Source organism: Nicotiana tabacum, chromosome 3, assembly GCF_000715075.1.
Source record: "Nicotiana tabacum cultivar K326 chromosome 3, ASM71507v2, whole genome shotgun sequence".
Classification (NCBI taxonomy): domain Eukaryota; kingdom Viridiplantae; phylum Streptophyta; class Magnoliopsida; order Solanales; family Solanaceae; genus Nicotiana; species Nicotiana tabacum.
The window spans coordinates 78,661,215-78,681,997 of record NC_134082.1 but is presented as its reverse complement, the minus strand read 5'-3'; the positions used below and the strand labels follow the sequence as shown (position 1 = coordinate 78,681,997).

The 20,783-nt window shown below is 37.2% G+C and overlaps 1 protein-coding gene across 2 annotated transcripts; it reads right to left on the bottom strand.

Annotated features, from left to right (window-relative positions):
* Nucleotides 1-1,679: 1,679 nt before the first annotated feature.
* Nucleotides 1,680-4,483, bottom strand: LOC107772748 (uncharacterized). 2 transcript variants are annotated; one of them, XM_075249565.1, is made up of 5 exons: nucleotides 4,119-4,483; nucleotides 3,548-3,807; nucleotides 3,115-3,208; nucleotides 2,894-3,008; nucleotides 1,680-2,102 (listed from the first exon to the last, which is right to left on the bottom strand). In XM_075249565.1, the coding sequence occupies exons 1-5, from the start codon at nucleotides 4,255-4,257 to the stop codon at nucleotides 1,907-1,909; spliced, it is 804 nt and encodes a 267-aa protein (XP_075105666.1). In that variant the 5' UTR covers nucleotides 4,258-4,483; the 3' UTR covers nucleotides 1,680-1,906. The 2 variants fall into 2 exon arrangements, with proteins under 2 accessions (XP_075105666.1, XP_075105667.1); XM_075249566.1 differs by having other exon boundaries at nucleotides 2,894-3,005.
* Between the last annotated feature and the right edge of the window lie 16,300 nt (nucleotides 4,484-20,783).

The window sequence follows — 20,783 nt, the reverse complement described above, 5'->3', positions numbered from 1 at the left end:
AGTGAATGTAAAGAATGGATCAATGAGAGGAGGGGCCTATTTAAGCGATTCACGACGACGGTTCAAAGGCACTGGTGGCCGACCACCAACTGACGTTCATTAATGACTTTGGGAACTGTACCGACAGGACGTTACAATCACTTTCACCGCTTATATCACGAGGATGACGTCATGAAAGATCGGAGTATAAAATCGAAGGCTGAATTCGTTTCTTCTCATTACATTCCAAGAAACAAGGGGATTATCTCTATACGGTAAAAACTAAGCCTACTCGATTCTGCTATTTGATCGAGACAAGGGAATTGCATCGCGGGTTAGCCTCGTAAGTGGAGCAGATCGAAGTAACGAAGACAAGGTACCGAGTTCGAGAATCGAAGTTCCTGCCGAGATCTAGGCTGGCAGCAATTAATACCAAACAAAGCCGACTCCGAGCAGAGTACAATAACATGAAAGTGAGATATCCGTGATTGGTTGAAGATCATGGCAAGAATCTCGGAACGAATCAAACCAAAGACAGGTTTTTAGGCTAATCATAGGATATAATTCAGAATTGTATCATAGATAGGATTCCCTCTACTATATAAAGAGGTTCCTAATCATTTTGTAGGAACACACATTTATGCATATCAAAGCAATATAATACTTTTTGGCTTATATTCTTATTCATCTGGTTGTTATACTTTTAACTATTCTTGCATCGATCAGTTCAAGGGTATTCAACTCGAGGGCTGAACTCCGTTCAAACACTGGTTTGGTTAATTTTATTGTTAATTTTTGTTATTAATTTTTGTTTTCATCACTTGATATTAGGTGAAATCACGTGTCCTTAAAACCACATTATAAGTTGGCAGAATACATATCTGGACCCTTAAACTTGGCCTTTTTTGTCACTTGGACACTTAAACATAGAGTTGTTCCTATTAGGCCCTTTAACTAAATTACTTTTGTGCCAATTAGATACTTTGTAATGACATGCTTGAGTGCGTGGGAAGGGCGCGTGAACATGATAAAAAGGTTGTTAATTATTATTATATTATTATTATATTCTAATATTTCAATTAAAGCTAACTTTTACCCTACATTCTATTTCTCTTCTTCTTCCCGTGAACACATCATTTTTCCTCTTAATTGTTTTTAAAAATAAAATTTAGTGTATATGGATTTGACTATTTTGGCATGCTCGTTCTTTCTGCACGACACTTGTAAGCTATACCAACTTAGATGAGGAATAGAGAGAATAGCATGAAATTTCAGTAAAATCGAAACAAGAAGAAGTGAGATAAAGTTGAACGGAGGAAATTTTCAGTGAGCTTTTTAGGGTACTAAGCCGCCAGAGTCGACGGTCAGGTTTTTCATTTTCTGAAGATGAGTTTCAATTTGTTTTGGGGGTTAATTCTATAAGGTGGAATATTTTAAGGTGTTAGAGGCAATTGTAATACACGCGTTTAATTTTTATAAACATTTTTCTCATATGGTCTACAAAGTGTCTAATTGGCACAAATGTGATTTAGTTGAAGGGCCTGATAGGAACAACTCTATGTTTAAGTGTTCAAGTGACAAAAAGGCCAAATTTAAGGATTCAGTTATGTATTCTGCCTTATAAGTTTAATTGTTATCCAATTTTTAGTGTAAACAACTAGTTAAATGCAATTCTTATTCCATTGCCGAACCAAATTCGATGTCACAATGCCACAATTGTTTAATCATACTCTAATAACTAAAGTGTACATATATGTTCATATTAAAATTCTCAACGTTCCTTTTTGATATATAAGGGCAACAATGGCAATGATGCAATTATCATCTTGCTATTTTGCAGCTAACTAAAAATATAATACAGGAAGAAGAGAGGATAATATCACACCTCTATATATAAGCCAGAAATATAAGTTGTTCATTATTTAATCTACATGTATCTTTGGTTGGAGGGGTGGAGATCAATCTCTTGGGTCCAAGAGGATCGGTCTTGGATGTGCAAATACCAGTAGGTTTGAGCCAGCGCATCTGGGTCCATCAACCCCTCCCCTTCCCGTCCCCTGGTTTGTTGGTGCTGTTGTTCCCCAACCAACAACCTGTGCTGCGAACTTGATGCTATTGCCCCCCTGCATATTACAATTTATATTACTGAAGAATTTAAGCTCTATGCATTAATGACAAAAGATATTCACGATGTAATCAGGTCACATGTAAGGTAAATACAAATATATTTCTATGGTAAGTGTTAGTATTTGGTAACTTAGTGAAACAGGTATTATATGGTACAAACCAACAGGCGAAAACTCCCTCTCAAAATTTACCCAACTGTCTTGGAAAGCCTGTGGCTGCAAGTTTTGTTTACTATAGCTAGAAGGGATGGATGTAATCCAAGTCTAAACTAACTGCAAAACTTGAAGAGCAATATGCTTCCTGAAAATTGTTTGGCTTGCCTCTCAGATTTGATTCAAGGGCTTCGCCATTTGTTACACGTACGTCTGCATTCAGGGTCGGAGCTACTCACCCACTAGGAATAAAGCAAATTAACCTTTCTGTATATATATTAATATTAATTAACTGTCGAATCTTCAAAGGTAGTTCAAATTTTGCTTTACTTGTGGGTTCGAATGCAGTGTGATTTCCTTGCATTTTTTTTCCAGCTTTTTAATAAGAATAACTGAATCCATCACTGAACGCATTAAATGATGAATTTATGCCTCGTTGAAGGCCAAACGGCAAAATAAAATCTAAAAAGATATCCTAACTTTGCCAGGAATGAGTTGACATTGTTATAAAGGTAAATACAGCTAAATATTCCTGCATCTTGTGGAATGTAGAATCTTGGACAGGCAGTTGGAGAAATTCAAGAGGAAACTATCGAAGTAATGGCCATATATATATATATATAACAAAGACAAACCTGGGCGTGCCAACGATGCCGTGGATGATGACATGCGCCACGTGTACTCCAAGAGGTTGAAACTCCTTTGCTAGACATTGAGATAAGGCTCTCATTGCAAATTTTCCACAGCCTGCTATATTTTTCGTTTCTCTTTTGTATCATCAAATTGAGTTGTAGATATAAAGTGCAACAAAACGAAAACAATAAAAGGAAATCAGCCCCAGAAAATTATCACGTACATAACTGAGAATAACCGGCAATGCCACTAAGAGAAGCTGAACACCCAGTGAAAAGAATTGTCCCTCTTCCTCTTTCCACCATACCTGGAACTACCTGAGATTTTCAATTCCAATGGTCCAAACCTCTTTATTCAACACATTAGGTTAGGCAATGCATCATGAATTCACCCAATTAATCCAACCAAACGGAACCAATAGCAGTGAATATTGAGTTTAACTGTATACATTAAGAGTGTAAAAGCTTTCTTCACTATCAGGTTACTTAAAAGAAATTACTGATAATTATTTATAATAAGTATGCTTAGTGATATGAAGATAAAATATTTTACCTATAGAATAAAAAACTTTTACACAAATCAATATATACAAATTAATTTCATAGGAGTAGTATTTAGCAATATATGCACATGTGTTGGTATTTAAAATTTGAGACCTGTTGAGCGCAGTGGAAGGCGCCGACGGAAGAGACAGCCAGAGATTTCTCAAAGTGTTCAACTCTAATGTCTGTGAAGTTTGTGGGGTGCCAAGATACTGGCTGGTATGCATTGTAGACCAACACTTCCACAAAGCCCAGTGATAGAACTCCCTCAAATGCCTCTCTTATGCTTCGGGAATCTGAACAATCTATCCTGATGGCAAAGACCTGAGCTTTTTCTTCTCTCGCTATCTCATCTGCAAATCTTGATAATCTACCTGTTGGAATAAACAACATAAAACATAACTCTAGTAAATCGCACTTGTACCATCTATATTGCTTTATCGCTAGATATGAGCTTCATTCTTGTTTTATTATATATACCAAGAAACAGAAGCAAATCAACTATTTAGAGTCACTAGAATGAGCGTGATCTAGTTATATGAAGGCATTTTTAATTTACTTTAATTACACACATATATAATTCAAACAAAAAATAATGAGTTTAGTTGAACTCCCAAAAACCCCTCGAGAGATCTGTCTCTACCAAAAGATATGTAAGCAAGAGAGGTTGATAGAGAACACTAACCTAAGTCACGGGCGAGGATGGCAACAGTATAGCCTTCGTGGGCGAACTTGCGGGCGATAGAGCGGCCGAGTTTCGGTCCCACACCAACAATGGCAGCAATATTCCCTCTGGATGAGGCTGAACTCGCCATGCTCCGCATCTTCTAATTTTGGCCCTCAGTCTTTCCGTTTGGTTTCAATTTTATCAATTGTCCCAAAGGTATCTATCCTCAGTCTGTATTTGTGTACTTAGATAAAAAAAATAAAAACACAAGATCCACAAAGTATGAAACAGCAAAATCAAATGCAGCTACTTGTTCTTAATTAATCCAACTTCTTGATCGCTTGCTGCCTCCTACGGAAGAGGCAATAATTAACAAGAACTGTAGGATTAATTTACAGAGGTACATACATATATATATATATATATATATATATATATATATATATATATATATATATATATATATATATATATATATATATATGCAAGCATATCGTATCATAATCAAAAGCAGCTCCGAATCAAGTGAAGCACGTCTCATAGCTCGTGTAGTACACTATATAGTATGGACAGGAATACTGAACGGTGCTCACTGCTCAGCTAACTCGCTAATGATTGCGCCTACTGACAAGTTTGAATCGTATTAATTAATAACCGCCGCATGGTCCCATTCTAAATTCATTACAACAGTATAAACTGGAAAACCTCCATAGCTAGTTATGAGTTCGAAACTTTTCTAATGTCTTTTTGGGCAAAAAATACGTTTTTACTACTAAAAAAAATTACATAAATAACTAAAACGCAGTATAATATTGCATTTTACTTTAACGAAAAGTTAGTCGTTAAAGTAAAACACAGTACTATACTGCGTATTATTAAAAAAATAATTTTTTTAAGGAAAACGCAGTATTTCCTATTAATATTGGGCCAGCTATATTTAATTAAAGCAAAGCGCTGTACAATACTGCGTTTAAGGAAAACACAGTACTATACTGCGTTTTGCTTTAATTAAATAAAAAAACCCTTCTTCCCAAGACAACGACAACCATCACCACTAAAAAAAACTCCACTGCTCCCCCCTGTAAAATTAAAAAAAAAAAAAATTTGGCCGCACCCGTCACCCAAAAAGCAAAGAGTGTAGGTCCCGCACACAAGACAAGCTTTAGATTCCTTCATTCGATGCAAAATTTCGATTTGAATCAATTTCAAAAAACTTAAATCGAGGTATTTCGATTTTGTTTATGTCGAAACTCGTATAGTACATGTATATTTGTATTGTTGAATATGTTTCCATGTTAATTTGTGTTATGTTTGTGTTTAAATTTGTAACTTATTTATACCCGGATTGATTTATTAGCTTTGGGACAAAAAATTATTAAAATTTGATAAATAATTTTTAATGTTAATGTTATGTTTGTATTTGCTTAAATAATAAATAAATATTATTTATTTAGTTTGTTGTTCATATTTGTATGTTATGTTTGTTATTTTTATATGTAATTGTGATCTTTTAGCGTAAAAAAATATAGAGCCTTTTAGCGTAGTAAAATATAGAGCCTTTTAGCGTAGTAAAATATATAGCTTTTTAGCGTAGTAAAATATATAGCCTTTTAGCGTAGTAAAATGTAGAGCCTTTTAGCGTAGAGTCTCTGTAGTTTAAGTATGTAGTAACTGCAAACTCTATCCAATTACACTTTACAAAATTAATTAATTATCTAATTTATAAAATAAACTTACAAAAGTAAAAAAATTAATATATGTTGTCAAATTAACTCAAATATCGAGCCTGGAACCTATACATAATTATTCAGTCCAATATTAAAAATAATTAATTATTTAATTTATTAAGCTAACAAAATTCTAAAAATGTTGAAATTGACATGCGTAATTAAGGATATGTTAGTGCTACCGGGCCTCAAATATCGAGCCTGAAACCCATACATAATTATTAAGTCCAATTCAAGGAATTTTAATTTAATTTATTAAACTAACAAAATTCTAAAAATGTTGAAATTGACATGCATAATAATTAAGGATAGGTTTGTGCTACCGGGCCTCAAATATCGAGCCTGGAACCCATACATAATTATTCAATCCAATTCAAAGGCACATTTGCGACCGAGATATGCCTTTCTTTTGGTTATAGTACAACCATACTCTTGGTGGACGGCTGTAATACACTCTTTAATCTTGAACCTAATGGACACTTCCAAATATGGAATCAAGACAAGAGAAATCAAGTCCACATCCAGGTTGAAGTGATTCTCATTGAATGTGTCCATTTCACATCTGTGGGTGCTAATAAATTTACCCACTTTCCGCAAACTTGATTTCTTCTTGCTGGCACGCAACATCCAGTGACAACCTATAAAGTCTCTACGACATACAGCCGTGTATACCTCCGTAGTTAACTCACTTACTATCATCTCACGGCACTCTCTTATACTGTAGATTTTTACCGCCCTAATTAGGCGAGCTTTGTCGGGGAGATATATGCCCTTTGCCAGAACAACTGGTCTAGACTCATCCCACATCGCTGACCGAATTTCGTCATCATCCCTTGTGAGGGCATCCATGTTCGGCATACTTGGCAAATTATCAAGGTAGGGAATATTACGCTCATGAAATGGCACGTGGGACTCGTACACTCTTGGTCTAGCGAGAGGTGGATGAACATGCTCCTTCGTCAGCTCAGGTTCAACATTCACTTCCTCCTCCTCATCACCCTCATCATGGAAGGGTGTGTCATCTCCAGACTCATCCGCATTGTTGTCATAATCACTATCATCTTCCTGACTCTGCGCATCTGCCAACTCAAGTGTGAATACATTGTCTATGGGCAACTGTGTGAGGTCAACAACATCAAGAAGCTCGTTTTCACTACACAAAAAGAACAAAATGATAAGTTACCCAACTAGATAAATACTTTAGAAATAGATATATCACTTTACTTACAAGTCGTACTGTCTTGACGTTTCATGATGGATATTTTCTTGTTGGTGATGACCCCCGGATGGACCACCGTGGTCCAATGCTCCAGAACTACGCATATTCCAACTAGGGGCGGGGTCATAACTTGTAAAATTCATATCCGGACGGTACCCTCTATGAAAAATAAGAGTGTTAATACAAATCCAATTCAAACATAAAATAAACATCGCTAAAGCGTAGAAAATTTGAAATTTACCAGTCGTCTTGTGGATTATATAAAGTAGAAAAATTATTTTTTGGCTGCTCATTCGCTGGTGGTGACAAGTTTAAATCAAGGCAAGTTCTTTCATCGGCAATTTGTCCGGCAAAAACTGCTCCAGAATAACCACCAGATGATTGGGGGCTATCCCTACTATGCACACCCTCATTATTGGGAACGTCTTCCACCTTGACGTACATTTCCAATAATTTTATTACAATAAATTCCCTGTATTCATCCGAAATTCGCAAAAAATCTCTAAGAGTTTCATCATCTTCGATATTAAACTCAGAGTAATAAGCAAACCCCTGCGGAGTTACTGAATACGGAAATCTATCGGTTACTTTAAGGTTAACCGAACGCATCCTCTGACTCATTTTTTTACGTAACAACGATACCAATTTATCGTACTCCATTGTAAGCGGCAATTTAACATGACACCGTGGAGGTGAGCTATACCTCACAGAGTTATTCTCCAGCACAACCTCACCCCCCTCAACCCCCAATATAATGAAACTCTTATTTTTGGCTCTTCAGACATTGTAAAAAAATTATTGATAAGAAGAAGAGAGAAGTATGAACGGAAGTTTGAAGGAAAGTATTGAATGGATTTTTATAAAATTCAAACGCCTTTAAATAAGCTTGGGGTACAGAATATTTTTTTACGTAAAACGCAGTACAATACCACGTTTTATGTATTTGAATTACTGGTAGTTATCCGCAGAACACTTATTGGCGGGCCCAAATTTTAAAGCAAAATGTAGTATAATACTGTGTTTTCCTTAAACGCAGTATTGTACTGCGTTTTGCTTTAATTAAATATAGCTGGCCCAATATTAATAGAAAAACGCAGTATTATACTGTGTTTTCCTTAAAAAAAATTATTTTTTTAATAATACGCAGTATAGTACTGCGTTTTACTTTAACGGCTAACTTTCCGTTAAAGTAAAACATAGTATTATACTGCGTTTTAGTTATTTATGTAACTTTTTTTTAGTAGTAAAAACGTATTTTTTGTCCAAAAAGGCATTAGAAAAGTTTCGGACTCAGCTAGTTATCATATGGAACTTCATTATTTGATCAATTCTAAATTTGTTTAATTAATCTCGTATCAACCTCATTTTTATCTTTCTCATCTGAGGGACGTGCCTGAGAAGCTTAATTGGTTTCATAATTTTCCTTTTCGTTGTTCCTTACTTTCTTTTTAACCACCACATTTTCCTTCATGTTTTAAAAATAATTAATTCTCAACCATTTATTTTTACCTTAATTTTTTTTCTGACCCTACATCTTTTTTTATACATGAGAGATTTACTTCTACATATAAAAGATCTGTCTTTTACACTTAAGAGAACTAAAAATATTATTTTCTTAATTATAAAATTGTAAAGGGGCATGATACACAAATAACCATTAAAAAAATTGTAACAAGAAGGGAGAGAGAGAGAGAGTTGAATATGACAATTTTATACAAGTAACTAACGTGAAAGAAGTCCGGAAAGTAATAATACATGGAGGAAATTGTTGGACGACTAATAATTTAGGGGCTATATATATTTATTTTTTTGTTTTCTTTTCAATAATGTATCTGCAATATTCCCGTTCGAAGAAGCACTATCATATAAATTCCTCAATTTTTTAAATACCAAACAGGCACTAAATAAATGAGAAGGCAGGAGGCAACATAAAAGTCGCATCTCTAGTTTACTTTTTGAATTTTCGTTAAAGAGTTCTATCTAAAGTAGAATATGATGCTATTTCACAAATGTACCTTTTCCTATTTGTAAAGTGAGTATTCTAAAGTAATTTGCATGTATTCCATTGGTTGACTGGCTAGATTTCGTTGGTTACCGCAAGTATGTCTACCATAAGCAGTACCTCGGTTTTACCCTAGCCAACGACGAATCACATTGTTCCTCGTTCCTTCATCGTGAAGTCGGAAATAACTTTGTCCCCGATTTTACCCGTACGCTCTTATTTTTTATCATTTGATTACGCTTTAGTTGATTTAATAACTTAAATATCTGTTTACATTATACATATATATTAAAGTTATACTTGACAATACATCTCGCTGCTTTAAATTTGTAGAGCCAACAAAGCGTATGTGAAATTAAAAAGAAAACAGATTTATTACTAATCATTTCATGCTATTAAAATATTAAGAATCAAATTAGTTGTGTTCTGAAATGAAGCTTTTTTTTTTTGTTTAATCATTAGTACCCAAAATTCACCGGCCTCACTAATTCGAATTCTGGGTAGGTATTGTAAACGGAAGAATCACTTCCTATTAACAGTTCCTCTAATTTCATGGCTTGAACCTAACATATAGTTTAGGGTCTAGAGATCTGATGCATCTCGCCAAATTTTTTGGGGTATAAAGTATAAAAAGTAGAAAAGTTTTAATATACTTTTAATTCGTAAGTAGCGCAACATCTTCTTTTGCAACCTTTCAAGTTTCTCTAAATGAAATTGGTCAGATCAATTTGCCTAGCTTGTTTATCGTGAAAATGGTAATAATAATTAAATTTGATTATGAGACTCTAAAAATACATGATCTATTTTTATACTAGTTGTTAAGCAATTGATGTTGTATGTGAGATTTAGAAACGAGATAAGAGTAAGGAGTAAGGTGATAACCAAACCAGTAGGTTAATTATCAGGGCCTCAAGCTTGTCGATTCGGGGCCTCGAGGTCGATTCCAGAGCTCGGTTGGGAGCTATCGAAGGCGGTCGAAATATGACTAACAGTTATAATAAAATCAATGAAGGCTCTTTATAGCCAATGATAAGCAATAATGATGAACAATAACGAAGATAATAAATGGAAGTAATAATATCAAGAGAGTATGTTAGAGAGCAGAGAGAATGTTCGTGTTTATTTAGTTTGGAGCCATCCATCCTTCAATGTGGCAAGGACCCCCTTTATATAGAAAATGAGGGATATCATCATAGTACAAACGCATTTATTACAGAGATATGGAGATGGGACAATTAGTCGACATCATGATGCGGGCTCAGACCAGTCTGACAGACTTCGTCGACTCTAGCCGCACCCCTTGGGAATTCCCCTCTTTTCCAATATAGCCGTTTGTTTGCATTGCCCCGAGGTCGAGCGTCGACAGCCCTCGAGGGTGAACCTCGACCCAGTCTCGAGCCTTGGAAAGTATGTTCGCGGGGCATCATAATGACAGGGAAATTGGACCCTCCGATTTTACCGTGCACAGATCGTCTCCGCATTTCTTAGAGTGAAAGTGATAAGAAACGATATCTTGAATTTTTGAGATTTTGGCATTAGTCTCCGAGTGTTTGGGACACCTTCGGTTTTGGAGACGTTTTATGATCTTGATGTTGCCTCGTTGAGGGCTTATGAGTTTGGAGTTTCGACCCGGGGGTCTTTCAGGTGTCGAATTGTTGACGCCAGTCTCCGAGTGTTCGGGACATTTTTGGCAGAGGAGTCCTTTTCGCCAAAATGTCGAGTTTCTTTTGAAGCGTGAAATGTTTTGATGAAAAGTGTTCTTCGATTACTTGGTACAAGTATACACGTTTTTGCCATTAAAAGGCTTGGTTGCTTTATATGGGCACAGTTCGCTCGACCGTTTGGTCCGGTACATTACTTTTCCTATCGAGTTCCTATTTGAGGTATCTTGGCTTTCCCAAGTAGATGACCTTCCGAGGGGATGCCCCCCAATATTCGAGGTGGATTGAAAAATAAATCTTGAATACTTGTTGAGTCTCCTTAGGTAGTATATGGTCATTGTCTCGTTAAAAACCTTGTTGGTAAAACCCTTCTAGGGACAAAATTCGGTCGAAGGAAAAGAGTGCAATGCGTGCTTGAGGGTGTTTTCGGAATTTTTAATTGGATGCCCTAACAATAATATCATTTTAGCATTGATATGTTCCAGTTGCTTGGAGTTCACCCTCTATGGTACCGAGCATGTAAGACCCTTTGCCGACTACTCCGAGGACACGGTACGGTCCTTCCCAATTTTGACCTAGCTTTCCTTCATTAGGGTTTCGGGTGTTAAGAGTGACTTTCCTTAGGACCAAGTCTCTAACTCCAAAATGTCGGAGGTTTGTTCTCCTGTTATAATATCTTTCGATCCTTTGCTTTTGGGCGGCCATCCGGACCAGCGAAGCTTCTCGTTTTTCATCTAGTAGTTTGAGGGCTATTGTCATGGCCTCATTGTTCGAGCTCTCAGTGCTATGTTGAAATCTAGCGCTCGGCTCCCCGACCTTTACTGGTATCAAAGCCTCGGCGTCGTACACTAGAGAGAAAGGTGTTTCCCTTGTGCTTGATTTTAAAGTTGTTCGGTATGCCCACAACACCTCAGGCAACATTTCTCTCCACTTTTCCTTGGCGCTTTCCAGCTTCTTTTTTAAGTTTTGGATGATGGTTTTATTTGTGGACTCGGGCTAGCCGTTCGCACATGGGTGGTAGGGCATCGATAGTATTCTCTTGTTTTTGTGGTCCTCGAGGAATTATGTTACCTTGCTTCCGATGAACTGCCTCTCATTATCGCATGTTATCTCGGAAGGGATCCCGAATCGACACATAATGTGGTCCCAAATGAAGTTGATGACTTCTTTTTCTCTTACCTTATCGAAGGCCAGCGCTTCCACCCATTTTGAAAAATAATCAATCATAAATAAAATGAATTTAGCTTTACCTGGTGCTGTCGGCAAGGGCCCGACGATGTCCATCCCCTTTTTCATGAATGGCCATGGCGATAAGACCAAATGTAGTTGTTCGCCGGGTTGGTGAATCATAGGGCCAAAACTCTGACATATATCGCATATTTGGACGAATTCTTTAGTGTCTTTTTCAATGCTATCCCAGTAGTAGCCTGCCTGATTATCTTTCTGACCAAGGAATCGGTGCAGGAGTGGTTTCCGCAAGTACCCTCGTGAATTTCTCGGAGTACGTAATCTGTATCCCCTGGCCCCAGACATAATGCTAGGGGGCCATCGAAAGTTCTTCTGTACAGAGTCTCGCTTTCATCGAGCAAGAACCGGGCTGCTTTGATTCACAGGGCCCTCGATTCCTTTGGATCCGCGGGCAATTTTCGTCTTTCAGATAATCAATATATTTATTTCTCCAGTCCCATATTAGGCAGGTGGAATTAATCTCCGCATGACCTTCCTCGATCACCGATTTAGATAGATGAATAACAACCCCGGGGAGTAGGTCATCTTCTTCAGTAGACGATCCTAGGTTTGCGAGGGCATTGGTCTCGCTATTATGCTCTCGAGGTACGTGGACTAAAGTCCATTCTTTAAAGAGACGTAATGCGACTTGGATTTTGTCCAAACCTATGCATCCTGTCTTCTCGGACCGCGTAGCTCCCATTCACCTGGTTTACTACCAGGAGTGAATCGCATTTTGCTTCGATGGTCTCGGTTCCCAGGCTTTTGGCTAGTACTAAACCTGCAATTATAGCCTCGTACTCGGCTTCATTGTTAGTCAATTTTGTAGCTTTTATGGATTGTCTGATCACGCCGCCCGTAGGTGGATTTAGGACTATATCGAGTCCGGAACCTCTCACGTTTGTGGCGCCGTCAGTGAACAGGGTCCATACCCCAAAAGACAGGCCTGATTTCAGTAAAAGTTCCTTTTCTACCTCGGGCACGAGGGAGGGCGAGAAATAGGCCAAGATGTTTGCCAGAATCTGGGAATTGATGGCCATTCAAGGTTGATACTCGATATCATATCCCCCGAGTTTGATGGCCCATTTGGCCAATCGACCTGATAGTTCGGGTTTGTACAATATGCTTCGGAGGGGATATGTCGTTAGAACATAAATATAGTGGCATTGAAAATAGGGTTTCAATTTTCGCGATGCGCTTATTAATGCAAGAGCAAATTTTTCAAGGTGTGGGTACCTAGTTTCGGCATCCCCTAGGGTCCGGCTTACATAATAAATAGAGAATTGTGTACCTTGCTCTTCTCAAACTAGCACGCCGCTTACCGCTATCTCGGATACGACCAAGTATAGATATAGTGTTTCATCCTCCTTTGGCGTGTGGAGTAGAGGTGGGCTAGTTAGATATCGCTTCAGCTCTTCTAAGGCGTGTTGGCATTCTGGAGTCCATTCGAAGTTGTTTTTCCTTTTGAGTAAACAGAAGAAATGATGGCTCCTGTCGGATGACCTTGATATGAATCTGCCTAGAGCCGTTATTCGCCCTGTTAGCCATTGCACGGCCTTTACATTATTTACCACCATGATTTCTTCGATGGCCTTGATTTTATTGGGGTTAATCTTGATCCTCCTGTTTGATATCATGAAGCCTAAGAATTTGCTCGAACCTACTCCGAAGGCACATTTCGCGGGGTTAAGCATCATGTTGTAACTTTTGAGGATGTCGAATATTTTCTGCAAATGAGTTAAATGGTCCTCTGCGCACAGGGACTTAACTAGCATATCGTCAATATAAACTTCCATGGATTTACCTACTTGATTCTCAAACATTTTATTAACTAGATGCTGGTACGTAGCCCCTGCGTTTTTAAGTCCGAAGGGCATAACATTGTAATTGTAGGTACCATACTTTGTGATGAACGAAGTCTTCTCCCTGTCTTCGGGGTTCATCTAAATTTGGTTGTATCCCGAGTAGGCATCAAGAAAGGTGAGGGTTTAGTGGCCAGCCATAGCATCGATCAGATGATCGATGTTAGGCAATGGGGACAAATCTTGGGACACGCCCTATTTAAGTCTTTATAATCTACACACATTCTTAACTTATTTCCCTTTTTGGGTACCACTACTATGTTAGCCAGCTATTCGGGGTACTTTACCTCTCTAATGGACCCTATTTTAAGGAGTTTTGTTACCTCATACTTCATGAATATGTGTTTTATCTCGGACTAGGGTCTTCTTTTTTGCTTCACCGGTTTAAACCTGGAGTCGACACTCAGTCGGTGGGAGGTTATTTCCGGCTGGATACCTGTCATATCTAAGCGGGACCAAGCAAAATAGTCGATGTTATCAATAATAAATTGAATGAATTTTTTCCTGAGTTCGGGGTTAATCCCGTTCCCAAGTATACCTTACGATCAGGGAGGTGTTCGATCAAAACGGCTTGCTTTAGATCTTCAATTGTCGATTTCGTTGCATCCGACTCTTCGGGGGCAACAAAAGTTCGAGGAGCGAGGAAATCTTCTTCGTCATCCTCGGGGGTCTGTATGCTCCTAGACACATACGAGGTCGGGAGTACGGGGGTCGACTCCACCTGGTAAATTGCGAACATTTCTTTCGCCGCATGTTGTTCTCCATATATGGTTGTTATGCCATCCTTTTTTGGAAATTTAATCATTTGGTGCAGAGTTGACGGTACTGCCCTCAAGTTGTGTATCCACGGCCTGCCAAGCAATGCATTATACCTTTTATCGCCATTGATGACTTGACACTTGGTGTTCTGAACTGTGCCGGACGTGTCGACTGGAAGGGTGATTTCTCCTTTTGTTACTTCGTCGGTCATGTTGAAGTCGTGGAGGACCCGTGAGGCGGGTATGATCTGATCGAGCAACCCAAGCTGTTCTACTACCCCTAACCTGATTACATTGGCCGAGCTGCCTGGATCCATGAGCACACGTTTAACTTGAATGTTATTTAAAAGAAATGAGATTACCAACGCGTTGTTGTGTGGTTCTGCCAAGGTCTCGAGATCCTCTTCGCATAATGCGAGGGTGTCTTCAGCCATGCGGTCTCGGATCGTCCCTTCTATTGCGGCGGATATTTTTGTCCGCTTGATCATGGGCCCTTGGGGAATGTCAGTCCCTCCAATAATCATATGAATGACATGCCGAAGAATCTCTTTTTAAGCCTAGGTTGGATTTTGCCAGGTTTCCCGCGAAACTTTTCGGCGCGCTTTCTGGTGAACGTGAGGAGCGGTGCCAACACATTGGGCGTCGCGTGAGATCGTACCCTTGGAGGTCGGCTCTGGTGCGTTCAAAGGGTTCCGTGGTGGTATACTGACACCTGGAACAGCCATACCATTCTCTTCTCGGTTCTCGAGGTAGTTGTTTTCATCTCTTTTTACTGAGTTAGGCATTTCGACCTGAAATTTGAATATCTTTGACAAGAACATGTGTGAAAGATAACTTGCATTATGTGATGAAACCAGCAAGAAAATAATCCCTTCGTGTCTTCGGGCAAAGAGGGGCAGCTGTAAGCACGTGATTTTTGCCCAATATGAGAATTACTCCCAAAAAATTCAAAAATAAAATGATTTTTCTTTGGTGTGCAATTTTGTGATATTTTGTGATATTTTGAAGAATTATTTGTATTTGTCTGTGCGTGTTTATTCGCTAAATTAATAAAAAATACAAAAATATGTCGCATTTTGCATGTATGATTTAATTCTACAATTGTTAGTAATTAAAATTGTTTTACAAAAATTAAAAATTACAAAAATAGGCATCGTTTGCATTTTTAGCATTTAATGTCCAAATATACAATTTTATGCTTAATTAATACTTAATTGTGCGTTAATTGTTATTGGGAGTTAATTTGCGCCTTTATAACTTAATTTAGTTCTTAATAATAGTTTAAGTATTTTTATAATTTAGTTTTAGAAAAACAAAAGAAGAAAAGAGAGCGAAAATATAAAGAAAGTCGGAATTAGGTCTCTTCTTCAATTTCAAGCCACAGGCCCAAAAAATGGCCAAATCTTCCCTATGACCCAGTCCATTTCGAACTGGGTCGACCCAGTCCATAACCCAAAAGACCCAATACCCCTATCTTGCATTTCAAAGACACAAAACAAAACAAAACAAAACAAAACAAAACAAAACAAAACAAAAAAAAACCAAAAAAAAGAAAAAAGAAGAAAAAACCCTAAAAACTAAGGAAAGCATCTGCCCCCCCTATTCTCCTTCTTCTTCCTCACAACTCCAAAGCACAACCATGGCTGCCTTTTACCCCACCCCCTCTCATCCAAACACCATCAACAAACAGTTCGTCATGACCAAACGACCCCAAGAACCATAGCTACTGCTGTCCGCGTAGCTATCTCTGCGTCGTCACTTCATCTTCTTCGTCTTTCGTCAAGCTCGAGCTTGAGCTCGACATCCATGGCTGCCCAGTTCCACCAAGCAGTCCGCCATTGCCTTCGTCGACCGCTCGCTTCCATGGCAGTTGATTCCGCGTCAGCTTCTGCTGCTTCATCGTCCAAACCCCCGCCATGTTGCTGCTGCTCGTAACCATGGCTGCCTAGTCGTGGTAGTTTGTTTCCGTCCCCTCCATCATGCTGCTGCTGCTCGTAACCATGGCTACTGTATCGTCTTCTCCGGCGTCGAGCTTGAAGCTCGACACCCATGATAGTTGCTGCCTTAGCTTCGACCTCCATCGCACATGGCTGCTGCTGTCCATTCTCTGAAACCATAGCGTCTTCCTCCTGCTTCGCTACGTCCAAACCCGCCTTGTTTTGCTGCGTTGTTGCCACGACGAGCAGCTTATTTTGTTTAAGCTATGCTGCTGCCACCATATCGTTTGGTCGAGTTTCAGCCGAGGTCGTCAAGCTTCGTCTTGAGTTCGTCGTTGAGTTTGTCGTCGAATCCGGACAGATTCATTCCCATTCGAGGTTCGTCGAAACAATCCGTACATATTTCATTTCGATCCGGTTAGTAGTTTTTGAGTTTTATGTTGTCCGTATTTTGTTTTGATATTTTCGAATCTAAAATCAACAAATGTTTGTTTTGTTTATCGTTTGAATTAATTTTTAGTTCATGTTCATGTGTTGTTTGTTAAATTAATTTTCAGATTTTAAAATGGAAGTTTAATTAGTTGTTTTCATGTTTATTTCATGTTTGTTTTATTGTTTAAGTAAGTATTTGTTAGTTTGATGTTTGTTAGATTCAAATTGAAATTTAATCAACTATTTCTTCAATTTGTTTCATGTGTTTATGTATTGTTAGAAATTGTTAATATTGTTAAGTTCAAGTTTAAGCTCATAATTGTTTCTTCGTCGATCTTGTTATTTGTTTAAAGAATTTAGTTGTATTAAAGGAATATATTGTTTTAATCGTTTAATCCGTCATGTTTGTTGTCTTAAAATAGATTCATTCATGTTCATACTTTGTTTGGATGATCTTGAATCCGAATTTTGTATAGTTTGATTTCTTGTTTACCATTTATGATTATTGCTTGAATTGTTCTCATAATCTTGTTTTAAGTTTAATATAAGAATTGTTTGTTGTAATGTTGTTAGAGTTGATTTTAAGTTCAAATATGATTGAATTTAGAAATCTTCATACTTTGTTTGTTGTTGTTGTTGAATCCGAAAATAGGATTGTTTGTTGCTAAAATATTGTTCAATCAAATTTTAGTTGTTCTTTGTTGTTCAATTCGTGTTCATGTGATTTGTTGTTGAAATGTTGTTAAAATCGTGTTCATGTGATATTGTTGTTATGATGTTCATCCATGTTCATATTGTTGTTTGAACATTGTTAGAAATTGATCATGTTGTCTATATTTTGGTTAAGTTTGATTAATTGATGTGTTATAGCTGATGGGTAGTTTGGTAAATTTGTAGTACGTTCAGGGGTAGTTCGGTAATTTCAGTAAGGTCGGAGGGGGTAGTTTAGGAATTGTACATTTTGAAATTGTTTATTTGAAGCATGGGGGACAAAATGAAATGGGGTGGGTTGTGATATGATTATTTAATATAAAGGGGGGACAAGATTTGATTTAAAGGGGAATCTTGCATTATTTTAAATGAAGCATGGGGGACAAGATTTAAATTAAAGGGGAATCTTGCATTATTTTAAATAAAGCATGGGGGACAAAATATAATGGGGTGGTGTGATATGTTTATTTAATGTAATGGGGATGAGTGAAAATATAATGGGTTGGGTAGAGAAAAAGTATTGATTTAATTGATTAAAAGATTTATGGGATGGGATTATATATATGGGAAGTCTTGAAGACAAAGAAGAAGAATACAGATAGAGAGAAAAAAAACGGACAGAGAATAGAAGAAAGAAAAATTCCGAAAAATATTTAAGCTTTCAAAATAAAAATAAAAGCTAAAAAATCTACTGCTTTCTTTCTTTGTTTGAAATTAGTATTAATGGTTGTTGTTTCATTAAAAGCTTAAAGCTTTTGTTTTTGGGATTACTACTCCACCGGTCTGTTACTGGGTTGTTACTGTTGCTGGGCAGTTGTTGATGTTGTACTGTTATTATTGCTGTTGATTCTCATCATCATTTTCTTTTGCTTCCAATATCAGGTACATATCTGAAAATTCATGTCATGAAAAGCTTCAACATGGCAAGTAAATGAAGTTTGATTATAAGGATGTTTTCTACTCATTTAAATTTTATTAGTTTAAGTTTCAGTTTTGTTTTAGTTGGTTAATATAGTATTAAATCAATTGGTAGATTAGTTCTCTTTCTTAATAACAAATGGCTTAGTTATTTTAGGAACGCGATCAACTCATTTCTTTTAATATATGAAATAATGTCAATGATTTTTTTACAAAATATAGAGTTAGTGTTTGCAAATATTCGCATAGGCAGAATATAAGAATTGGTTTATTTATCTCAAACCCAATCTTCGTAAGCAAAATTAACCAAACAATTATAACCTCGGACTAAAAACAAGTGGTGTAAAAGAAGGATGAGATTTATAGATTGTAACTTTTTAAGTCAAAAAATGTGTAAATAGCGTTTGCTCCAAATATAACAATGAAAATTCTTCAAAAAATATTACTTCATTTATTAAATCAATTGTTTTCCTAAGTTTTATATACAATTCGCTTTTTGGGTAGATAAATATTGTATTTACCATAAAAATGGTAGTATTAATCACACGTTGTTTATTTTTATTTTATATTTTACTCTTTAAACTCATGGTTTTTGAGGAATATAATTCACACGTAAAAAATATAATTTGTGGTCAACACTTAATGAATTGTGAATTCTTTTCAAGGAATTTAGAGGCGTCTCAAATAGTGATTTCTCATGACTCTTACATTTAAAATAGATGGATGCAATAAACATTTGTAGAGAATTTATATTACTGTCAAGAATATTTGCATAATTAAGGATGCGTTCGCGTGACTTGATTATATTTCTAAAGGCGATTCGGATTATGCGTTCGCGCAACTTCGAGCAAATTTTTAATAAAAAGGGGTTCTTCGGAGATCATCAATATTAATTTCATATAACCCGAGATGTACAGTTCACTATTTAATCATACAAGAGCGACAGACGTTCTTAATTTTATTTAAGCACAATTTCGAACTTAAGTCTATTTTTATAATAATAAAAAAACAAATTCGAAAATAATAATAATTATATTATCAATATCATTGTGTACACGTGCGCGTGACACAACTCCGCATGTTTTAAAAAATATAATTTATAACACGAATATACGTACGCGTGATTCGATTCAAAGAAGGGTCTTTAAATCTAAATAGAAGCGGTAACAATAAAATCATGCAATAAAAATGTATTTAACAAATCAAAATAATCAAGCCGAATATAACAGTTGAGCGACCGTGCTAGAACCACGGAACTCGGGAATGCCTAACACCTTCTCCCGGGTTAACAGAATTCCTTATCCGGATTTCTGGTGCACAGACTGTTAAATAGACAGAGTCATATTCTTTTCCTCGATTCGGGATTAAAATAGGTGACTTGGGACACCCTAAATCTCCCAAGTGGCGGCTCTGAAATAAAGAAATAAAATCTCGTTTCGACTGTCCTTTAATTGGAAAAAACTCCCTACGCCCCCCGCGGGTGCGTAAAAAGGAGGTGCGACAGCTCTGGCGACTCTGTTGGGGATAAAACCCAGAACCACTGGTTCAGGGTTCAAGAATTCGAGCTTAAAATAATTGTTATAATTGGCTTTATTTATTATCTGATTTTTTTCTACATGATATATGCCCAATGTGCTAAATGACACTTTTACCGCTTTAATATTATTTGAATTATGAATATATACAACTGCTACGAAACCCCCTTCTTTCTGAGTCTTCTAAATTTATGGTGCACACGTGCGCGTGGCCCACCTTTCTGTTAAAGTCATACCAAATAAGACGAAGTTGGGACAAGTAACTAGGCCGGGTAGACTTTCGTGCACCCGGTACGTTGCCCCCGCTTCGGCTCAAACTGTCTGTTTGGGTAAGCCAGGGCTAGATCAATATGCCTCAGGTTTTTTCACTTAGAATAACTCAGCTTCATGCCGGATCCCTAGTAGGAGCGATTGTTTGCATCACGTGCATTTGACTTTGGAGACTCAACACAGGGGTTGGGTCTGTCTAGGACAGGTGTACAAAAAAAATGACCATCCTGATGCATCTTACTTGCTGCTACTTGCGCATTTATTTGATCCGGATTTGTGTGTTGACTGACTTTTGAATATCATGAATAATATTTTAAAATTGAAAAAAAAGAAATAGCGGTTAGGGAATTGACTGTTTATTTTTGAAAAAAAAAACCAATGCCCAAATACTGTCAAAACTCTGCCGAAATTTTGAGAAAATGAA

What these genes read in the sequence shown, in the direction of transcription:
- LOC107772748 (XM_075249565.1), bottom strand. Translation starts at nt 4,257, where the DNA reads ATGCGGAGCATGGCGAGTTCAGCCTCATCCAGAGGGAATATTGCTGCC. An exon ending in CATCCTCGCCCGTGACTTAG is followed by an intron (nt 3,808 to 4,118) that starts GTTAGTGTTCTC and finishes TTATTCCAACAG; the next exon opens with GTAGATTATCAAGATTTGCA. An exon ending in GGCATCGTTGGCACGCCCAG is followed by an intron (nt 2,103 to 2,893) that starts GTTTGTCTTTGT and finishes TGTAATATGCAG; the next exon opens with GGGGGCAATAGCATCAAGTT.